We start from the raw sequence: 18830 nt of genomic DNA, 5'->3' as shown, positions 1-18830 counted from the left end.
CTTTCGTATCATACGGATATTCGGGTGTTCTGTAGCTGGGCAATTGAGAAGGGAAGGAAATTATGCAGGAAGAATTCCTTACTCGATCAATCTATTTGCAAAGTTTACCGGGCAGCTTGTGTGAGTCATTAATCGGAGTTGGCTTTGTGGAAACGCTGGCGAAGCGATGAACAAAAAGTGTGTTAACGTTGAAAGAAGAGACGCCCTTATCAATCGCTTAAGCACATAATATACCATTAAACAATTGACGAAAGCAAAGTAAAGCAAGTGTCTCGACCGGTGGTTTCGTTTGCTCGCCCATTACTATAGTTAGCAGACCAAGATATCAGGTGCAACAACAAAGCGCAGCATACACGTTCCGAGCGCATTATGCAATCCGCCGCCGCAGTTGGCAAAATGCATTTTATAAATGATGCACACCAAATGTAAATAGAACATTCGAACGGGTGCATTGCATGAGGCGAGACTGCAGCTGTGCTTTAATAATAGTAAGCAATAAACTACGGCCCACGCCAGTGTAGAAAATACCTCAAGTCTACCAGAAGAAACGAATCTTTTCGAAAGTGAAAACGGAAGTGCTTAATTAAGTGTTTAGGTTTAGAAGGATAGTGATTGTAACTGTATCCATACAGAGTTCAAAATGTTAAAACATTATATGTAAAGGCAAATGACATGAAATGAAATCATCGCTTGGATTTTTAAACACAAGGACACTCTATTACTTGAAAAATTTGCAATCTGAATAAGTGAAATTTATTACGTATAATACGTAATTGATAGTGTGAAATAAAGAAATTGAAAATTAACTGTTGTGAAAGAATTTTCCTGTGCCACAAAAGGCTCTAACAAAATGCCTACAAGTGATTTTATAATAAAACAGTTTCTTCTGGAATTTATGATATTTACAAATTTGGGATATGTTTTTCCCCGATCTGTACCAAGTCTGAATCAAAGGCCAACTCCACAATTTGAGCATCATTTTCAAAGTAGTTTGGCATTGCATCCATTCCGTTACGATCATTCAAATCTCCAAGCTTATCGGGTGAGTCCGTGAATCAAATATTATGCTATAATATATTAGGATTCAACACCAAACAAGGCTCACACCCTCAATCCATTTCATGTACATGCATTATCACTTCACAACTCAAAAACTACATTTATAATAGCGTATTCCTTTCAGCTCCCTGAGCCAGTTGGTACATTTTATGACAGCAAACGCGGCATATTGCGCTCATTTCCTGGTGGGGGCGTGCCAGTGTTGGTCGACCATGTAAGTGTTCAGACATTGTTATCATAAAATTCATGCTACATGGGTATGCCAATAAGTATTCACTATATTCACTTTATATCCATTAGCACAAGCGTTGTTCCAGCAACTTTGTAGGCATTAAGCCACATCCCAATCAACGGCAATACTACTACGTTTGCAAGCCCGATTGTGTGATATTTGGCAAATGTCAAAACCTACAGGTAGAGCGTGAAATAGCTTTTGGTACACAAATACTTAAACTTAAATAATAAATACCTTTAATCTTATTTTTAAAAGTCGTTCGATGCTATGAAAGCACAATGCATTCCAAATTCGACACCTGACTACAACCCTGTATGTACAAAGCCTGGCAGCTTCCCCATTTCAACAGATTGCACTATATACTACAGATGTGATGCGCAACTAAAATCCCGCATATACTCGTGTCCACAGAATACCGTTTTTTCGCCACACAATGAAAGATGCATATGCGGCGCTCATTGCAATCCAACGAAAGTTTCGGCCCACGGTTCGCATATACCTCAGGACAGTGAACACAAATTTCCACCATGCTTACAAGACGGCACATTTCGTACGCCAACGGATTGTGCACTTTACTATACGTGTGCTAAGCAACAAGGACCGCTCTATCTGCAAACCCGCTTCAAGTTTGTTAATTAACCGTAGACTAACCAGCTGTAACAACTGTACATTTTTACGAATTTCTTTCAGATGTCCAGAGCTGGAATTTTTCGATCCTGCACAAGGCACTTGTCGACCGCAACATGAAGTCGCCTGTGATTCCATTCAACTATCTGAACTTGTATTTCCCAGGCCACCACCAATGCCAAACCTTCCCGTAATTTACCCTGCTCATTATTCCATGGACTCTTTGGACGATAGTGAATATCCAACAGAATATTCTCTGTCTTGCTCTAAAGAGGGTAGGTCATATTACTTAATGGAAGTGTTACTTAATTTATAAATCCTCTTTATTTTGCTCAGATACAGTCAGTGCCAGCGTTAGCTCAAGCGAAGGGACGTCATCAGACTCTTCTGCACAAACTACTAAATCGGCGAAGCGTTCTACTGTATTGACTACAGTAACAACTGTAATTCCAAGTGATTCTATAAAACCTAAAGAAGTTTCCTTATTAAAAATTTCTACATCTACACTAAAACTTGATGATATATCCACATCAACATTAAATCCACCTACTCCAAGCTCATTTCCTACTTCTACCATCAGTATAAAATCCACAATAATTGACGAGAATTCGCACGATCAGATGTTCACATCTGTAAACGTTTCTAATGAGAGCCTTCCACCTGCAGCTTTTCCCACGACTAATTCAATTTCTGCAGGTTCATCCTCTTCAACAGCTTCATCATTAAATCCATCTGCAGCGAACTTCGTGACAACTTTGTCCACCGACATAATTTCAGGTTCAACCAGCTCACCAACTAATTTTCTTTCATTGAATATACACACCGGTGAATCTCATTTCCCCATTTCCCCCTCCGCATTTTCGTCAACAAGTTCGTTCAGAGATCCCACATTTAAACCTATGTTAAATACAAATGTCACTACAACAAATACCATATTAGCATCGACTGCTGAAATAAATACAACTCCGGTAGTATCTACTTCAATAACTTCTTTGCCAACAACAGGGGATTTGACGTCAACAACAAGAAAACGCCCTTTTCCAACAACCGCACAACCTAGTTCCCCTTTAATAAATAAAGTAGATAATAGTTCGCCGAATGTTCTCTCTTCTTCCGTCGGAATAATTAGAACCACAACAATTCCCACTTTTAGTTCGTCACTGAACACTTCTCTTCCTATAACAACTTTATCTCCGCTAGATTTGACAACAACTGATCCACCAACCCATTCAAATACACCTTTCGTCGAAACCGCCGCACAAACGTCTAGATCCATGCCTATTGATCCACCAATGTCATCTCCAGCAACTTCTAATCTAAGGGAAGTAACAACTACAATGTCGCCAAATACTGAATCACTAACAAAGGGTTCTTCAGTGACTACTTCTTCGATATTAAGTGACTCTCCCTCAAATGAGACAAATGAGTCTAAAGTTAAGCCAACTGTTTCGTCTGCAGGTATGACAAAAACAACAAAGAAAAAATATTTATTTTAAGAAGGTTTATTCTACCAATTTGTAAAAGGCATTTAGAACTTCTTTATCTATAATTATATTTAAACTAAAGCTTCTTTCTTAAAATATACATTCCCTTATATTCCACACTTACTCATTCACTACTCTCTTTCTCTCACATTGCCAATATCCAGACTTGACACAAAGTAAACTAATTTCAGAACAAACACCGGACACTATTACAAATACTCTAAGCCAAAATGAAGTCAGAAGTATAAGATCAAGCTTATTGACCGGATCAGTTACGGCAGAAGAAAACCATGCGTTGGAAAAAGCAGTCGATATTGAATACAACTCTAATGAATTTGAAAACCTTGGCTACTACGATGACTATGAGCTCATTTCTGAAGATACTGAAATTTCAACAACAAATAAATCTGCACAAAGTGATATATTGGACGATAATATAAAACCATTGAATATATCAAGCTTAATAACAAATACCGAAAATGATAATAATACAGCAGTTAATGGTACAGAGGGAGTGGTGAATAATTCACACGACGGCAGATTTAGTAACGATGTTAGTTATTATGAAGATATTGGGGATTACTTTGAGGAACTGTCTTCAAGTACAGTATCTGGTCCACGTATAGAAATGCTTTCAACGGCGCAATCAACAAGTTTGAAGTTAAATAGTACTCCTCTAAGTACACGGTCAGCCAAAAGAGGTGCCCCGAATTATAATTTTCAAATACACAATAAGTCCGACAAACAAACAAACGATAAATCAGATATTACCGATATGACCTTTGTCACAACTGCACGATCGGATACTGAAGTATCAAAATGTGCCATTCAAAGTATCGAAATGTCAACTGAGATCAGTCCAAATGAATATGAATTGGGGTCAAATAGCCATATTGCGATAACCACTCCTTTCTCAGAATCTGTTTCAAGTATCAGAACAGAAAGCAACCATGTTTATAAAAATGTAGCACATTTACATGCAGAAGACTCGACAGTGGTGGAAAGTTCCACAGAAAGTAATTTAAGTGATTTAAAAACGGCTTCGAATACAACAAGTGGCTATATCGCCACAGTGAGTTCGTACGAAGATTCAGGGGATATTCAAACAAAAACTTTAACCAAAGTGCAGACTAAGAATATTGAAAAGTTTTCTAAAGGAACGACAAATGAGAATTTAACGAATTCTTCAACTCCAGCAATAGATTTCAATACTTTTACATTCGCAAGAAATTTCATAAATAATATCGACGAAACCTTAGTAATTGACAACGAGATCCAAATTTTGGCTGAAAACTCCACAAAGATCAATAAAGGCGAAGAATCAACGAATTCGTCAAAAATCTCTTTTACAGTGATCGAAAAAGATGATATCGATATTCCACAAACAGTACCTAAATCGTCCACTGAGCCAACTACATTCAAGGTAGCGAGACAGGCTATAGACCAAATAAACAACAGCTTCGAATTATCAAATGAAAATGAAATATTTACGGAAAGCCCATCAATAGCGTTGTTTACTGTTAAATCGGAGATAGAAGCCGCAAATATAACGGAATCTTCACTAGAAACAACAACTGCGACTGAAGTATTGTCAACAGAAAAAATATACAATAAACACCATACACCTAAGGACTTATTAGAAACTCGTATGATATCATCAACAGCGCCTACGGTCACGATAGTAAATCACACGACTTACTATGAACAGGAAGCAAATGCTAAGGTATTATTATCCAGCAGCACGGAGGTAAATCTAACTGTGCGTGATTTAAAAAAACCTGATCCAATTCCCAACCTAGTAGATATTTTGATACCTCCACACACACAAAAACCGTCCCAAAAAAATAAAAGAGTTGTAGAATCTATTAACTTTGGTAAGAATTATACAAATCAAGATAAAAGCCATACAAATCCACAATATTTGAAAATGGATCGATATCTCAATTATGCGACAACCGTAAGCACACCAACTGAAACACCAAATCCTAAGGAAATCGTAATAAACCATTTCGAAAGTGCCGTCATCGATGTGATGAGCTCTACAGAACCAGAGAAACCTTTCAATTCTTTTGAAAAAAGTACTGGTCTTATAAAAATTAAAGATCGCTTCCAGAATAACAACTCAAATGAAGGAGATAATCAAGAAAATTCCCAAGCACCCAACTCAAAGCCTAAATCTCTAAGAAACAATGTTATTTTCAAGACACGTACGAATGATTTACTTTCACAATCCACTACAACACCAAATACAATAATAACTGTAAAGGAAAAATATCAAGAAAACACGACAGTTCGCACAACCTATTTAGACATAAAATTCCAAGATAATCTCGTAAATATCGAGTCCAACGATTTACGTATAGCTCGAAATGTGCCAAATACCAAAACTCTACAAGATACACCTCAAATATATAAAGGGATATATAGAACACAAACACCTGTGTCTAATTCGAATTCCGAAACAGTTACAGGATTTCCAAATCATGCTACCGATATACCCAAGCTTGAGGTTGTTGTCTTCGGAAACTTGGATTTGACCGTTCTTTATTGTCCAAAAGACTGTAGTAAGCAGCATGAACACAAATATGGTAAGTAGTATATTTGGAGATCTTTTACTACCATTTGCTAAATAACTTAAAATTATAGACAAAAAGTTCTTTGGCGATCAGCATGTGGTGGGCATTCAGTGGGATCCAGCAAAGACTAGAAAAACTATGAGTATTCAAACGGTTTAGCAGAATGGAGAGGATTGTTGTAAATAAATTAGAAGAATAAGAAATAACGTTTTATGTTAACTAAGAATACATATTTGTCAATCCCTTAATTAAAATAATTGATAATTATAGCTTAAGTTAAGGAATACGAATACTTAAAAAAATGTATTCAAATACTTCTTGTATTAAATAAAGTAACTATAAGATTTAAATAAATAGATTGTTGTTGTTGTTGTTGTATTGGCATAAAACATTCCCCATATAATTTTGAGGAATACTGCCGATTTTATAGTCCTTGACCGGGTTAAAATTCGGATCCGTTCCCGTTAAGGAGAACCGACTGTCGTGAGAACGGTAAATATATATATTATATATTCTTTCTTTATTTGTGAAGGAGTTTTTTTAACACCATTTTAAATATAAAAGTAAACTTGGGATTTCTTTGTTTTGCTCTTGTGGCCATTCATTATTTGTAAAGAACACATGGAGTATTTTAATATCATGATTTTTACATTCTGAGAATTTTGTCCTGTACGTTAAGTACAAGTGATTATATAATTAATAAGTTAATGATTGAGAGTATCTATATAATCAACATTTTTAAAATATAATGATGTAAGTTTCAAAAACCAATCATCTGTGTTAGCCTGTACGAAAAATGTGACACACAATAAAACATGATAAAAACCACTACTGTCAATACATATTGTCAAACAACAGAGAACGTTAAATATAGAGAAGGTCCAATTGCGGACCAGCGTGTGAATTGTCAAAATCTAACAAAACACGATGAGCGTGTTTCACCTCAGCCAGCTCGGAAGGAGAAATTTTAACAGCGTCACGTTAACATTGCTGAGCATTAAATGAAAAATATGCTCAGAGATTTACATTTCTATTATATCGGAATGTTAGCCCGTTTGCTAATATATTGATACATTTATATGCAATCATATGTGCTAATATGATATTTATTTATGACTGCATGCAAAATTTATTCAATTCAAATAAATTATGCGATTTCAGAGGCATATTTGTCATCAAAATGGTTTAATGTAATGGTTAAATATGTAATGTTTTAAAATAATATACCTACTTTCATAAAAAATGTTTTTATTTTTATATTAAATGTATTTCTTACAATACTAAAATTAACTACATATTTCATTATGTGAGTCTTGTATATATCTACATGTAAACAAAAGCGCTTACGTACATATGTAGATGCATATGTATAGACATCTTCCAAAATTCGAATTGTCTCGTTATCACTTATCAGTGAAGGACATATGCACGTATTGCTACAAATGCATATACATAAATATGTTTGTATGTCATCGACGAAGAAGTAATGCATACACAAACTTACATTCGCATATGCGTACGCGTAAGTTTGTCACCATCACAAAAAAACAAAAGCATTTTCTACAAAAACAACAAGCGCCTCAAACGCATAAGCAGCATCACAAGTCAATATGGCAGCCAATCAACGAAGCCAAATTTTGTAGTACATACAACAAAACCATTTTCATTCATGAACGCAAGCGCACATTCACTTGGCAAAGTTGCTTCATTCATAAAAGTAACGCCATACACACCTCCCTGCGCATGCCATGTCTACAAACGACTTTTCGCGACGATGACAAAAATCATAAATTGAAGATTTTTCTAATGTTCCCTCCAGAAGGAAAATTTACAACATCGCAAAAACCTAGGTACAAAAAGGGCAACATAGCCTTTTAAAATATTTTTCAGCAAAAATTCTGATTTGAGGCTCGCAAAAATTTATGTCGATATGTTTGCATGCTCATACATATTCATACATATTTACGACAAGCCGATTTTCTACCAACAACGCAAAGTTGCGTCGTTTTGACGTCGCGCAGGCGGCCATCAAACCTTCGACACATCGAGCTTTACAGAGGCGTTTCAAGTGATCCCTCCCTAATTATAAATGCGCTAATTATGTATTGTATAGTATTGACCTACAATTAGCAAATACAAGTAATTAAATGTATTTAAATATTCTACCAATGTATTATGCCATATTTCAATGTACTACGACTGATTTCTGTAAGAATCAAGACATAAAAATTCAAACGATAACATGAGTTGGGGACCTGGACCTCTTCCCTTCGAACGTGCGACACTGCTTTGACTTGAGAACAAAAAATCACAATTTGCGGCCATTCGTTGTCTGTGGCAACGAAGATTTTACAACGAACCATGAGGCTCATATTTACGCACATATGCATGTAAACAAATTTACAAACATTATGCGTATGGTTCTTTCGATTTTGTTTACATGCACACATAATTACAAATTATGCGCCAACTTTTATTCTTTTGGTATATTATCGAAACTTTTAATAACCAAAGAAAATAAATATTCATATGTATGCAGTATATAATTATATTATATTTTAACATATGTATATAAAATAATTATTTCATTATATACTTCAAAGCATTTTCTGGAATAAATCATAAAGTTTTGCATATATACGTATGTATTTTGATATTAAATGTAAATGAAATTATATAGCGAGTCGTTTGCGCACTGTATATAAGCGAATCTGTAAGCGTACAGTTATTAACATTCAAATTAACACAATTTTTCTCATTTAACACTGAAACCGCTCAATTCTGCTATTTTCGAGTGCGCTGATGTTAAACCTGTGGTGAAACACGCTAATAATTTTCTGTGGTGAAACACGCTCATCTTGGCGAGTACCCCTGCGAAAAGAGGACCATTTTGACAATCGGCACACCATGAACCTTCTCTATATTATACGTTCTCTGCAAACAATCTGAAGAGTTGATTTTATATGCGGTTGTTTTATTCATGTTCATTAATTTAAGTTTTTACTACGCAAGAATATACCTAATTATAGTGAAAACAAAATGATCATAGAAAAGGTCAGAACAATTGTAACTTGTAAAATTTATATACCGTAATTTGTGTAAGAAAATTTTGGTAGTGCATTATGTTGTATTATAAATAGTAGACAAAAATAATTAACAAATTTAATAAAGCGATAATTAAAGTGATATATGAGGTATTAAAGTGACAGAGACCCTAAAATTTATAACTTAGTTGACTTATCAAAAATAAATATAAATACCTACTAACTAAGAAAATGATGGATGAACAGTTAATTGATGAAGTGGCTCAGCATGGTGTTATTTTCAATCGTCAAAAATATTACCTTAATGGCAGTAATGGACCTGGCGCAGTTGGAGGAAAATATGAAACTAAAGATGAGGCTTGGCAAACAATTGCAATAAAATTGAGGACAGATGGTAAGTGTATTGCATATTCCAAAAATATTTTCAAATTCCTAAGAATGCTCTTATTCAGTTGAAACATGTAAGAAACGATGGAAGTATTTACGAGAACGATATGTGTCACAACGAAAACAAGGAGATCCTCCGGTATATGAACACCTTTCTCGTCCCTACCTCGAAAAAATGAAATTTCTCGACCAGCATATACAGCCTCGAAAATCATACAGAAATGTGCCAAATTTTCTTACATCACCACACTCGGTAAACAGTTCCAATTATAGTGAGTTCAATATGGATTCTAAATCAAATGGATCTATGAAAAATATAGCTCACTTCGGAAACTCTGCAGTCTCTCAACATCATTACCACCAATCAGATCCGCAACATACTATGAATGTGTTAGGTTCAACAGCTGTAGCTTCTTCAGTTCCAGAAAATGGAAATGGACATGTGAAAATAGAAGCGGATCAAATGTTTCGAGATTTTGCTGCAGCAGTGGCTTCACAGCAGTTACAACAAATCTCACAATCACAGCTTCATCATCATCAAGCAGCTGCTGTAGCTGCCGCTATGGCCGACTCCTCTCAAAATTATAATGAGCACTATCGTGATGGGAATCATTTGAATGGAAATGGGGTAACGCATAATGGTAATAGCAACGGTATGGGTATATCGTCGTCATCTTCATCAATGAAATCACCATTATCTTCTCCTTTAGATGGAGTAAACGGCAATCACAGTGGAGGGAGTAAGTAAATTTAAGTTTAGGTAAATTTTTTAAATTAGTTATTTTTTTGTGTGATGGGTGAGGGATATTAAAATGCGTGTAGCATCTGTCATGTTGGCTTTAATCAACGCGTGGTGCATTTACGTATTTAGAAATAATGAAAATAAATACGAATAATTATTTACGGCAGAGTCACCAATATGAGTAAAAATTAAACCCCACCTGGACATATATCTTTAATTTCGTTAAAAACGGTATTTGATGTAGTTTCTACATTCTACGTATATTAATATATTATTAAAAATTCTCTATTTTAAAGACTCCTCCACAAATGGCGCACAGCAAGCAACAGCACAGTCTTCATCCTCCAATCAAATATCTTCACACACATTTAATGCTTCCAATAATGATGAGTTGGACTCATCAACTGGTAGCAGCTATCATACTAAAAAGCCGCGTGTACATCTAAATTCCAATGTTACCAATATGACTCATAACAATAATCATTCGCAGCAACAACAACACCCAGGCGCACATAATACATCTAATTCAACAAACGCACAATACGTTGACGATACGGACGACGATTCAGATGACAATAGTAGTAGTCTTTTGCAACCTCAAGCTATACTGAATGATAACCAGAATAATAACTATGATAGTGCAGCTTCAACTTCTTCTGCAGCGGCAATGCAACGCAATCCCAGTTCGTCAAATAATAGCCAACAACAGGGCATGTTTCCGGCGAACGCTGACTTCCTTTTTCAGCTTTATCAGCAATTGCCACATCAACAGCAAACAGTTACTTCGGGTCAACAGCACCAGCATATTAATAAGTTCCAAACACCACAAAATCCTGCACCGGCGCGCAGTTCAGAGCATCTACTTGGGGAATTAGTGACAACAGAGTTATTAAAAATGACAAAAGAACGCCGTAAAAATGTTCAGAAACGGATACTTGAAATCCTATTCTTTGATGATTGAAATATAATATACTTGTGTATATGCTCGTTAACACCATACTATATTTCGCCAACTCCAAATTGGAGACGCAAATATATGTATTCATTCCATGTACGAAATTTAATTTAGTGATTATATCAGTACGTATATATACAATATATATTTGCTATAATTTTAAGTAATTGTATTTGGCTTGTGTTTGTAGGGCCCACCTTAAATATGTTTCCGTGTTAGTTCTATTTTTTACAAAATCAGTTTTCTATTCTAGTCATTTTGCAAAGTTTTGTTTAGAACAATTATCGCTTACTTACTTTTATCTTAAAACTATAACAATATGAAAAAATTTCTACGAGACGTTTAATTTCTTATGTTTATGTACATATTCTAATATATCTCTTGGTAAAACTACATTTTACCGTTTCCTACAATTGTATGTTAAAATTAAATATAAGTTGCATGAATATATATTAGAGTATAAAGATCTATCAATATCGCTTCTGGATATTACCCAAAAAATTAATAATAAACAATTATTCCTAACCCAAATTGCCGAAAACAACACAATGGCATTATGATTTCGAATATTAAAATATGTTATACCAAACTATATGTGAGATATAAACTTTTGCGTGTGTTAACACCTTAATTGTAAATAATGACTTTCATCGGCGCTGTTTGTTTTCAACGGCGCAGCCGTAAAAATGATCAGCTGATTTCGTTTTATGCGCCGGTTAACTAGGTTCCTCTGTGGTGAAAGTGTCAGTTGTATTTTACAAGTGATAACTGAATAGTATAAATAATTTATGGACATTTTTTCCACGTAATATTTTCCTAAATTACTAGATAAAGATAGATCATCATTGAATTTGAATAAAAATGATGTCAAGGACATTTAGGTTCCTACCATTGCGGCTTAATGTTAGTGCAATTTTTAAATCAAATGCAAACAAAGTTACAAGCAGCGCGAGAAAACTTTCCCATCATCACTGGTCAGCAAAGGATTATGCTGAGAAAAAGTCTATGCAGCCGACTCATCAGTATTTATTTGTGAATTTACAGCGGTAAGATATTTAATGGAAAAATTTAAATTTTCGAACAATAAACAAACAGCCATATTTTTTAAAATACTCTAAAATTTATTAAGTACATTTGGAAATAGAAGAAGAGACGAAAATAAGGCTCCAATTAATATTAACTGCAATGGGCTGGATTATACACTGTCTTTTGTCATAATCTTGTCTCTAATGACTCTCTCTAATAATATAACACCTTTTCCGGATAGTACTTGCGGGGCAATCTTGCGACATGTCCTATGCCGCTTGCACAGTAGTGCTGCAATACTTTCTTTGGTGGTGAGGAATACTTTAAATACTTTAATACTGCGCAATAAAACATTTGTTAGTTTCGAGAAGGGTCCATACTTTACGTTTTTATTTTTTAACAACTTATTGCAATTTCAATTCATTAAAAAAATTGGGTACTTACAATTAATAAAGCAGTTCTAGATAAAAAATAGCACCACGGTTATTCGCACTTCCTAAGATCTCCATAAATTGTTTTGTCATTATGGTTATTATACGGTTCCAACAATTTTTAGTACAGAGTTTTGTAGATACATATAACAAGCAGTTTGTGCGATAAGAATAAAAATCTTATTAGCGGGCTAGGCCAAGATATCTATCCAAAATTTTTTATTCAAGTTATCGCTGGCTTGGTAATATGTTAATAAATCGGTTAATTTGCGAGATATATTTATGAAATTATGTTTACTTAGTAAATAATACATTATAATTATTTTTTTTTTTATCCTATTGTAGTTTAATGTCCAGACTTTTCCATATTTTACATTGCACAACATCACACTTGGAGAAAATCAAAACAAAAAAAATGATAATCGTCTGAATAGTCTTAAATTATGCAACCCTAATATGGGTCAAACTCCAATGCCGCACAGGCATTAAAATTCCAAGGGACATCTTTCTCGATTGTCTTTCAGTAAATGACGTTTTAGAAGTTAAACCACCAAAGCGATTTTGTGATTGATATTGATGGTAGATACGATATCAATTTATTCAGACTGTTCTGTAAGATATTTAATATTCATACATATGTCCTGTATGCACTATTCTATTATATTAAACATTTTTATGCATGTCCACTTAAAACATATGGTTCGGCTATGCCAATAGCGTTTTCTTTCTTCTTGATGAAAATGTTGCCTCTTTATATTTCAACATTATATACATGCTTCATTCTTCCTCTTTGAATGTGTTCCATTTTTTATATGATAAAAGAACAAAAAAATGTCTTCCTATTATGCGGGACAACTCGCACTCACAATTTGAAAACGAGTACAGGCCAGAATAAATGTTACATATTTTTGAGAAAAGAAAACGCTATAAGTTAATTAACATAACTTATTAATATAAGTTAATCAAACATACTTTAGTTTGATGCAATAGGTTCATAATTTGAATAAATAACGAATGCCGAATTTAAGTTTTTATAATTCAATTCTACAGACACCTCGAAATACGGCCAAATATAGCATTGATTTACAGTCTTTTATACAATTTATTTTATAATTTTTGGTAATAGCTTTTTATTGTAGGATTTTTGTGCTTTATTTGTATATTCATTCATATATGTATTTGTATCCAAATATATATATACCTATATACGTACTATGTATAAATCGTTAGAAAGATTGTATATAGTATGCAAAATCCGTATTCGTACAAAGGGTTCGTAAAAAAGGGTTGGAAATTTGCAATATTGGGGACGGGAACAACTTTGTAAAGGAAGTGCTAGAAGTTATCCCCAAAACTTACGAAAAAGTTGTGGAAATCAATGCAAAGGCGATTGTACGAAGTTATTAAACAAAAATTACATCTCACTAAGTACTAATTATAATCTATGCTATTGATTACAGGTATCAGTTAGGAGTGTACGAATACGGATTTTGCGTGTGTTTATGCTATAATTTTAGTTTTTGTGGAAATATTATTAACTTTCATATAAAATCAATACATTGGCATTCTGCAGTCATTTTTCATCCATATCTAGTTTTTGTTTTCAAAATTGGTCAGAAAATGTCTATTTTCGCTAAAGAAAATAGGGTCTACGAATACGAATTTTGCATACTGTATATGTATAAATTTTTGCTTGCAGTCCCTTTTCAATACGGACGCATGTGCCTGATGCGGCTCATGTTAGCGGGTCAGACGATGGAACTGCTGCCTTCATGGCATTATTTCCAGGTAAGAACAATGAAAATGTGTATAAAATTAACATATCATACATCGGGACCTCTAGTGCACATATGTATGTATGCACATATGAAGCCATCCATAAGTAAAAGTATCAAAAGCAGGGGTTACTTATTGTTACACATTTCATATTGTAATGCAAACGTTTTCGTTTTGTTAGAAATATCTAAATAAATTAAAATTAAAAACACATGTGTGTTGCATATAATTTGCATGATGAGACCGACTCAAACTCTAGTCATAACAATAGGAGATTTATACAAATTATCACAACAATTGGTCCAATCGCTGAATGCAGAATTTTCTGATATGCATTTTAATGTAGCGTGGTTTAGGTCTGCTCATTGTTAGGCAAAGGGTGGGCTGATCAGGCCTTCGACAATCCAACATGTTCCTTGGTATGAAGACGTTGTAGTTTTTCGAATACTAAGATGGTGTTCGAAATTTGGGTGCTTTCGACCTCGACGTTTGGTACGACTTTCGTCTTTCGTCCAGTGGGTGAAAAATGTGCTCGTTAACCCAGAATTCATGCAGGGACAAATGTTATCAGTTAATAAGGTGATTGTTGATTTTGTCCCATAAGGGTTACCCGATATCAAGACAGCAATCTCCTTGCGTTTTCCATATCTCTCGAATAATGATTGTAGCTAAGGATAAATGGGTGAACTTGCAATGGGTAAATTGACTGCTACGATGTATATTTGGTTCGGCATCATCATGGATATCAGTTCGCTATCGAACTAAATTGTGTGGATATATGGGGCTATGTTCAATATGTTAACATCAATTTTAAAGCGTGGTTGTTTTACAGATATTGTACGTGAACTCACCGAGGAAATAAAGAGTTTAAAAGCAGATGAAGCTGCAACTTGGAACGAAAAGGTAGTTTAACATGTTTTTTACAATCCATTGATTTAATTAATAAGATTTTCCAATATATTTCAGGCTTTAGAGTACAATGGACTTGGCGGGAAAAAGAACCGTGCTTTTCTTGCTATTTCAGCATATAAAAATCTAGTCAAACCTGAAGAACTCACTCCTGAAAAACTGCTATTAATACAGTATCTGGCGTGGTACATTGAAATGGTTCGTTTCTCATATTTGTTTTTGTTGTTGTTTGTATTAGCAATGAAAAAAAAAATTATTTAAAATACATTGATTTTAAACATTTTTATTTTCGTCACAGTTGCAATGTTTCTTCCTGATAATTGATGACATAATGGACGACAGTGTTACTCGTCGCGGTCAGTTGTGTTGGCACAAAATGGATAACGTTGGGACTGTTGCTATCAACGATGCCCTGATGATTGAAAATGGAATATACGCGCTGCTGCGAAAACATTTTCGTCACTTAGATTGTTACGTTGATTTACTTGAATTGTTCCATCAAATAAATTTTATTACAACCTCTGGACAATCAATGGATAATATATATTCGAAGAAACAAGTAAACGAATTCAATATGAACAAATACAATGTGATTACTGCTACAAAAACTGGCTATTATTCCTTCTATTTTCCTGTGGCAGCGGCTTTACATTTAGCAGGGTAAGTTTGGAATTTTAAATATTAATTCAATTCAATGAAACGAATGTGAATAACTCATTCCAGTGTAAAGGACAAGGCTGTGTTTGAAAAATCAAAAGCTATTCTTTTAGAAATGAGTCAATTATATCAAGTACAAGATGATTTCATCGATTGTTTTGGTGATTCTGATATAAGTGGCAAAATCGGCACAGACATACAGGACAACAAATCTTCTTGGTTGGCTGTGATGTGCGTAGAAAAATGTAGTCTTGAACAAAGAGCAATAATGGAGGAATGCTATGGGCAAAAAGGTGAGGAATTATAATATAGAATCTTCAAACCTGAAATCACTATATGTTATTTTCTAAAAATCTGTCAATCAATGCTTACCTATGCATACTTTACAAAAGTGCGAAAAATTAATTCCCTTGGTCCAATACGTGATTGTTTAAATAATTAATAATCTTCCCTCAATTTATGTGCTCCCTAAACTCTTTAAACATTTTTTTTATTTTTTTTTTTTTGTTAATATCTTCCTTTGCAGATCCCGAAAAGGTCGCGCGTGTTAAACAACTTTACAAGGAATTGGATCTTATCAACTGCTACCACGTGTATGAAGAAACAAAATACAATGATATTAAATTGCAAATTCAACAAGTCTCGAATGATGTACCGAAAGATGCCTTTTTAACTTTACTCAACAAATTCTATAAACGTCAAACGTAAGAGGAGTCAAGAAGGAGTAGAAGTTCTTACAGATTAACTGAAATTGAGCAGCGGCACTATTAATTCATAATTATAAACCTATAAATTCCATCGGTTTTAGTTGTTATCTTAATAACTCTTTATTATTGTTTTTAACATTTCATATACCTGAAAATGAATGTGTTTAACTTGTTGATAACGAAAACCGATCAAACGATTCAAGAAAATAAACAGTTTTTATACATTTCTTAGAAATCATTATAGAAATTAAGGTTGGTGGATTCGGAGAAAGATTTGTGCGAAAAAAAATACTCCCTTGATATATACTATTACTGCTTTTCATAGTTGTTTATTAGACTTTATATACTGCACTTTTTTTGTTTTCGTTGCAATTTTTGCGCCAAAGAATAAATAAATTATAATGAAATAACTTTGGCAGATGGTGTTAAGATTTTCATCAGGGAATATTTACATGTACATGAGTAAATATGATAAATTGAATAAATGTCTTTACTAGCTAAAACTTAAGGAAATAGTGATTGTGATCAATTCGTATTGTAAACGGATATGTCCGAACCGCATACTATGGTCTGTGTATGCACAGAGAGAGTTAGTCAAAAGTATTAACACATCGGACGTTTTCGTACAAGTTTCACAGAAAAATCTTTTGCTTGTTGTTGTTGTCACAGGGTAACAAAGTGCTTGATATATTCCTGAAAGAATGAAGTCAGTTTCGCTAGAATAGCTAGAAATATGGCGGTGATATAAGCAAATGAACTGAAGACTCTGAGTAGTCAAAAGTATTTACACACGGCGATTTAGCCTTTATCCTTGGATTTGGTTTGAGCAAGAGTAGTAATTGGATTCTATTACACTCATAACAACCAGAAGGAGACGAACAATTGCAAGGATACTTTAAAGCGAACTGGGCAGAAACCTGTGACAACTCAAAGATAATATAGAAGATTAGCAGGAACTGTCATACAATATCCCACAATTCTTGACTGGCGTAGACACCGCTTACGCGGTATAGCCCATAATTAGTCCTGTTAATATTGCAGCAGCATCGAATCAGCATATTGCATGAACAGTCAATGATACTACACTGCTCAGAAGATTAAAAGAGTTAAGACCCGACGTTTTGTAAAATTGGTCAATATTTCCGAAAATAAAAAAGCGATATGTCAGTCTTAAATTAGATCCGGGAGCCTGTCGTGGGCAGATGATGCTGAATTTTTGTTCCAGGGCTTGTTTAGTAAACGCTTTATGCATTTACCACGTGAAAATAAGAAATATTCAGGTTTGGCGCTAAACGGAGTCGGAGGTGACATGATGATTTTTTGGCGAAGTTTTCCTTACTTAAGTTCTGAAGATTTGGTACTTATTTAGGGAGCCTAAAATATCCGAATATATCAGAACTCACATTACCATGCCATTGTAGTGGTTAGTCGGCCTTTTCCAACTATTGACTACATTTTACAACAGGACAATGCTCCATTTCATAAAGGATCGTTACCAACAAAACTTTTAAGTGAAGCAAATCAAGTTGACCTCCGCAGAGTCCCGACCTAAACTTTATTGGAAATATTTGGGGTTTCGTTAAATATCAGAGGAGAATTGATATAATAACCGAAAACGCCGAAATTACCGACATTTGGTCTAAATTAACAGTTAACCTAGCGCCAAATTGTGTTGAATCAATTCGGACCAAAAAATACATGCCAAAGGCGATGTAACCAATTATAAATTTATCGCCTTAGAATAGTAACATAGACTAAACATTAAAATTAAAAAAAAATTATAATTAAACAAGTAAGGAAGGGCTAACCGAACATTTTATACTCTCGCAATTTATTTATTTAACTTTATTTATATTATATAATACACAATTTAACCCACATATTTGTCATATATATTGTATAAAGTCCATTGAAAGTTGGAAACCATAATATTAGGTTAGAAGCACCGAGGTTCTCGTGTTCGATATATGGGGCCTTAAAAACCTATGGTCCGATTTCGGCGATTTTTAGAATGGGGCTGCCACACTATTAACATAGTATTTGTGCAAAGTTCTGCACCGATATCTTCACTAGTGCTTACTTTATATATTGTAAAGTAAACGATTCAGATCGTCTTCAAAGTTCAGGTATATAGGAAGTAGGCGTGGTTGTGAAGCGATTTGGCCTATTTTCACAACATATCATTGGGATATAAGGAAACTATTACAAGCCAAGT

General features: G+C 34.2%; 3 protein-coding genes across 4 annotated transcripts; all 3 read left to right on the top strand.

Annotated features, from left to right (window-relative positions):
- The first annotated feature begins 412 nt into the window (after nt 1-412).
- Nucleotides 413-6319, top strand: LOC105221506 (mucin-2-like). Of its 2 annotated transcripts, none has more exons than XM_054234380.1 (8): nt 413-1042; nt 1184-1273; nt 1360-1473; nt 1550-1920; nt 1985-2196; nt 2258-3379; nt 3570-5993; nt 6052-6319. In XM_054234380.1, the coding sequence occupies exons 1-8, from the start codon at nt 851-853 to the stop codon at nt 6138-6140; spliced, it is 4614 nt and encodes a 1537-aa protein (XP_054090355.1). In that variant the 5' UTR covers nt 413-850; the 3' UTR covers nt 6141-6319. The 2 variants fall into 2 exon arrangements, with proteins under 2 accessions (XP_054090355.1, XP_028902113.2); XM_029046280.2 differs by having other exon boundaries at nt 414-1042; nt 3597-5993.
- A 2605-nt stretch (nt 6320-8924) lies between these two features.
- Nucleotides 8925-12122, top strand: LOC105221412 (GATA zinc finger domain-containing protein 14). Its single transcript, XM_011198385.3, has 3 exons — nt 8925-9419; nt 9478-10152; nt 10451-12122. The coding sequence occupies exons 1-3, from the start codon at nt 9257-9259 to the stop codon at nt 11113-11115; spliced, it is 1503 nt and encodes a 500-aa protein (XP_011196687.1). The 5' UTR covers nt 8925-9256; the 3' UTR covers nt 11116-12122.
- On the top strand, nt 11871-16839 carry LOC128922459 (farnesyl pyrophosphate synthase-like). The gene is made up of 7 exons (XM_054232943.1): nt 11871-12155; nt 14266-14354; nt 15175-15245; nt 15309-15449; nt 15550-15911; nt 15975-16201; nt 16435-16839. Exons 1-7 carry the CDS (start codon nt 11971-11973, stop codon nt 16614-16616), a joined length of 1257 nt encoding a protein of 418 aa, XP_054088918.1. The 5' UTR covers nt 11871-11970; the 3' UTR covers nt 16617-16839.
- Nucleotides 16840-18830: the final 1991 nt, after the last annotated feature.

Source organism: Zeugodacus cucurbitae, chromosome 6 (genome assembly GCF_028554725.1).
Source record: "Zeugodacus cucurbitae isolate PBARC_wt_2022May chromosome 6, idZeuCucr1.2, whole genome shotgun sequence".
Classification (NCBI taxonomy): Eukaryota; Metazoa; Arthropoda; class Insecta; order Diptera; family Tephritidae; genus Zeugodacus; species Zeugodacus cucurbitae.
Note: the sequence above shows the minus strand (reverse complement) of the source record. Positions and strands in the feature narration are given on the sequence as shown.

Bases quoted from the DNA above. Each gene is read 5' to 3' on its own strand.
- LOC105221506 (XM_054234380.1), top strand. From the start codon at position 851: ATGCCTACAAGTGATTTTATAATAAAACAGTTTCTTCTGGAATTTATG. The intron at 1,043-1,183 runs GTGAGTCCGTGA...TATTCCTTTCAG, and splicing joins CAAATCTCCAAGCTTATCGG to CTCCCTGAGCCAGTTGGTAC. The intron at 1,474-1,549 runs GTAGAGCGTGAA...TATTTTTAAAAG, and splicing joins GCAAATGTCAAAACCTACAG to TCGTTCGATGCTATGAAAGC.
- LOC105221412 (XM_011198385.3), top strand. From the start codon at position 9,257: ATGATGGATGAACAGTTAATTGATGAAGTGGCTCAGCATGGTGTTATT. The intron at 9,420-9,477 runs GTAAGTGTATTG...GCTCTTATTCAG, and splicing joins AATAAAATTGAGGACAGATG to TTGAAACATGTAAGAAACGA. The intron at 10,153-10,450 runs GTAAGTAAATTT...TCTATTTTAAAG, and splicing joins CGGCAATCACAGTGGAGGGA to ACTCCTCCACAAATGGCGCA.
- LOC128922459 (XM_054232943.1), top strand. From the start codon at position 11,971: ATGATGTCAAGGACATTTAGGTTCCTACCATTGCGGCTTAATGTTAGT. The intron at 14,355-15,174 runs GTAAGAACAATG...GTTGTTTTACAG, and splicing joins CTTCATGGCATTATTTCCAG to ATATTGTACGTGAACTCACC. The intron at 16,202-16,434 runs GTGAGGAATTAT...CTTCCTTTGCAG, and splicing joins GGAATGCTATGGGCAAAAAG to ATCCCGAAAAGGTCGCGCGT.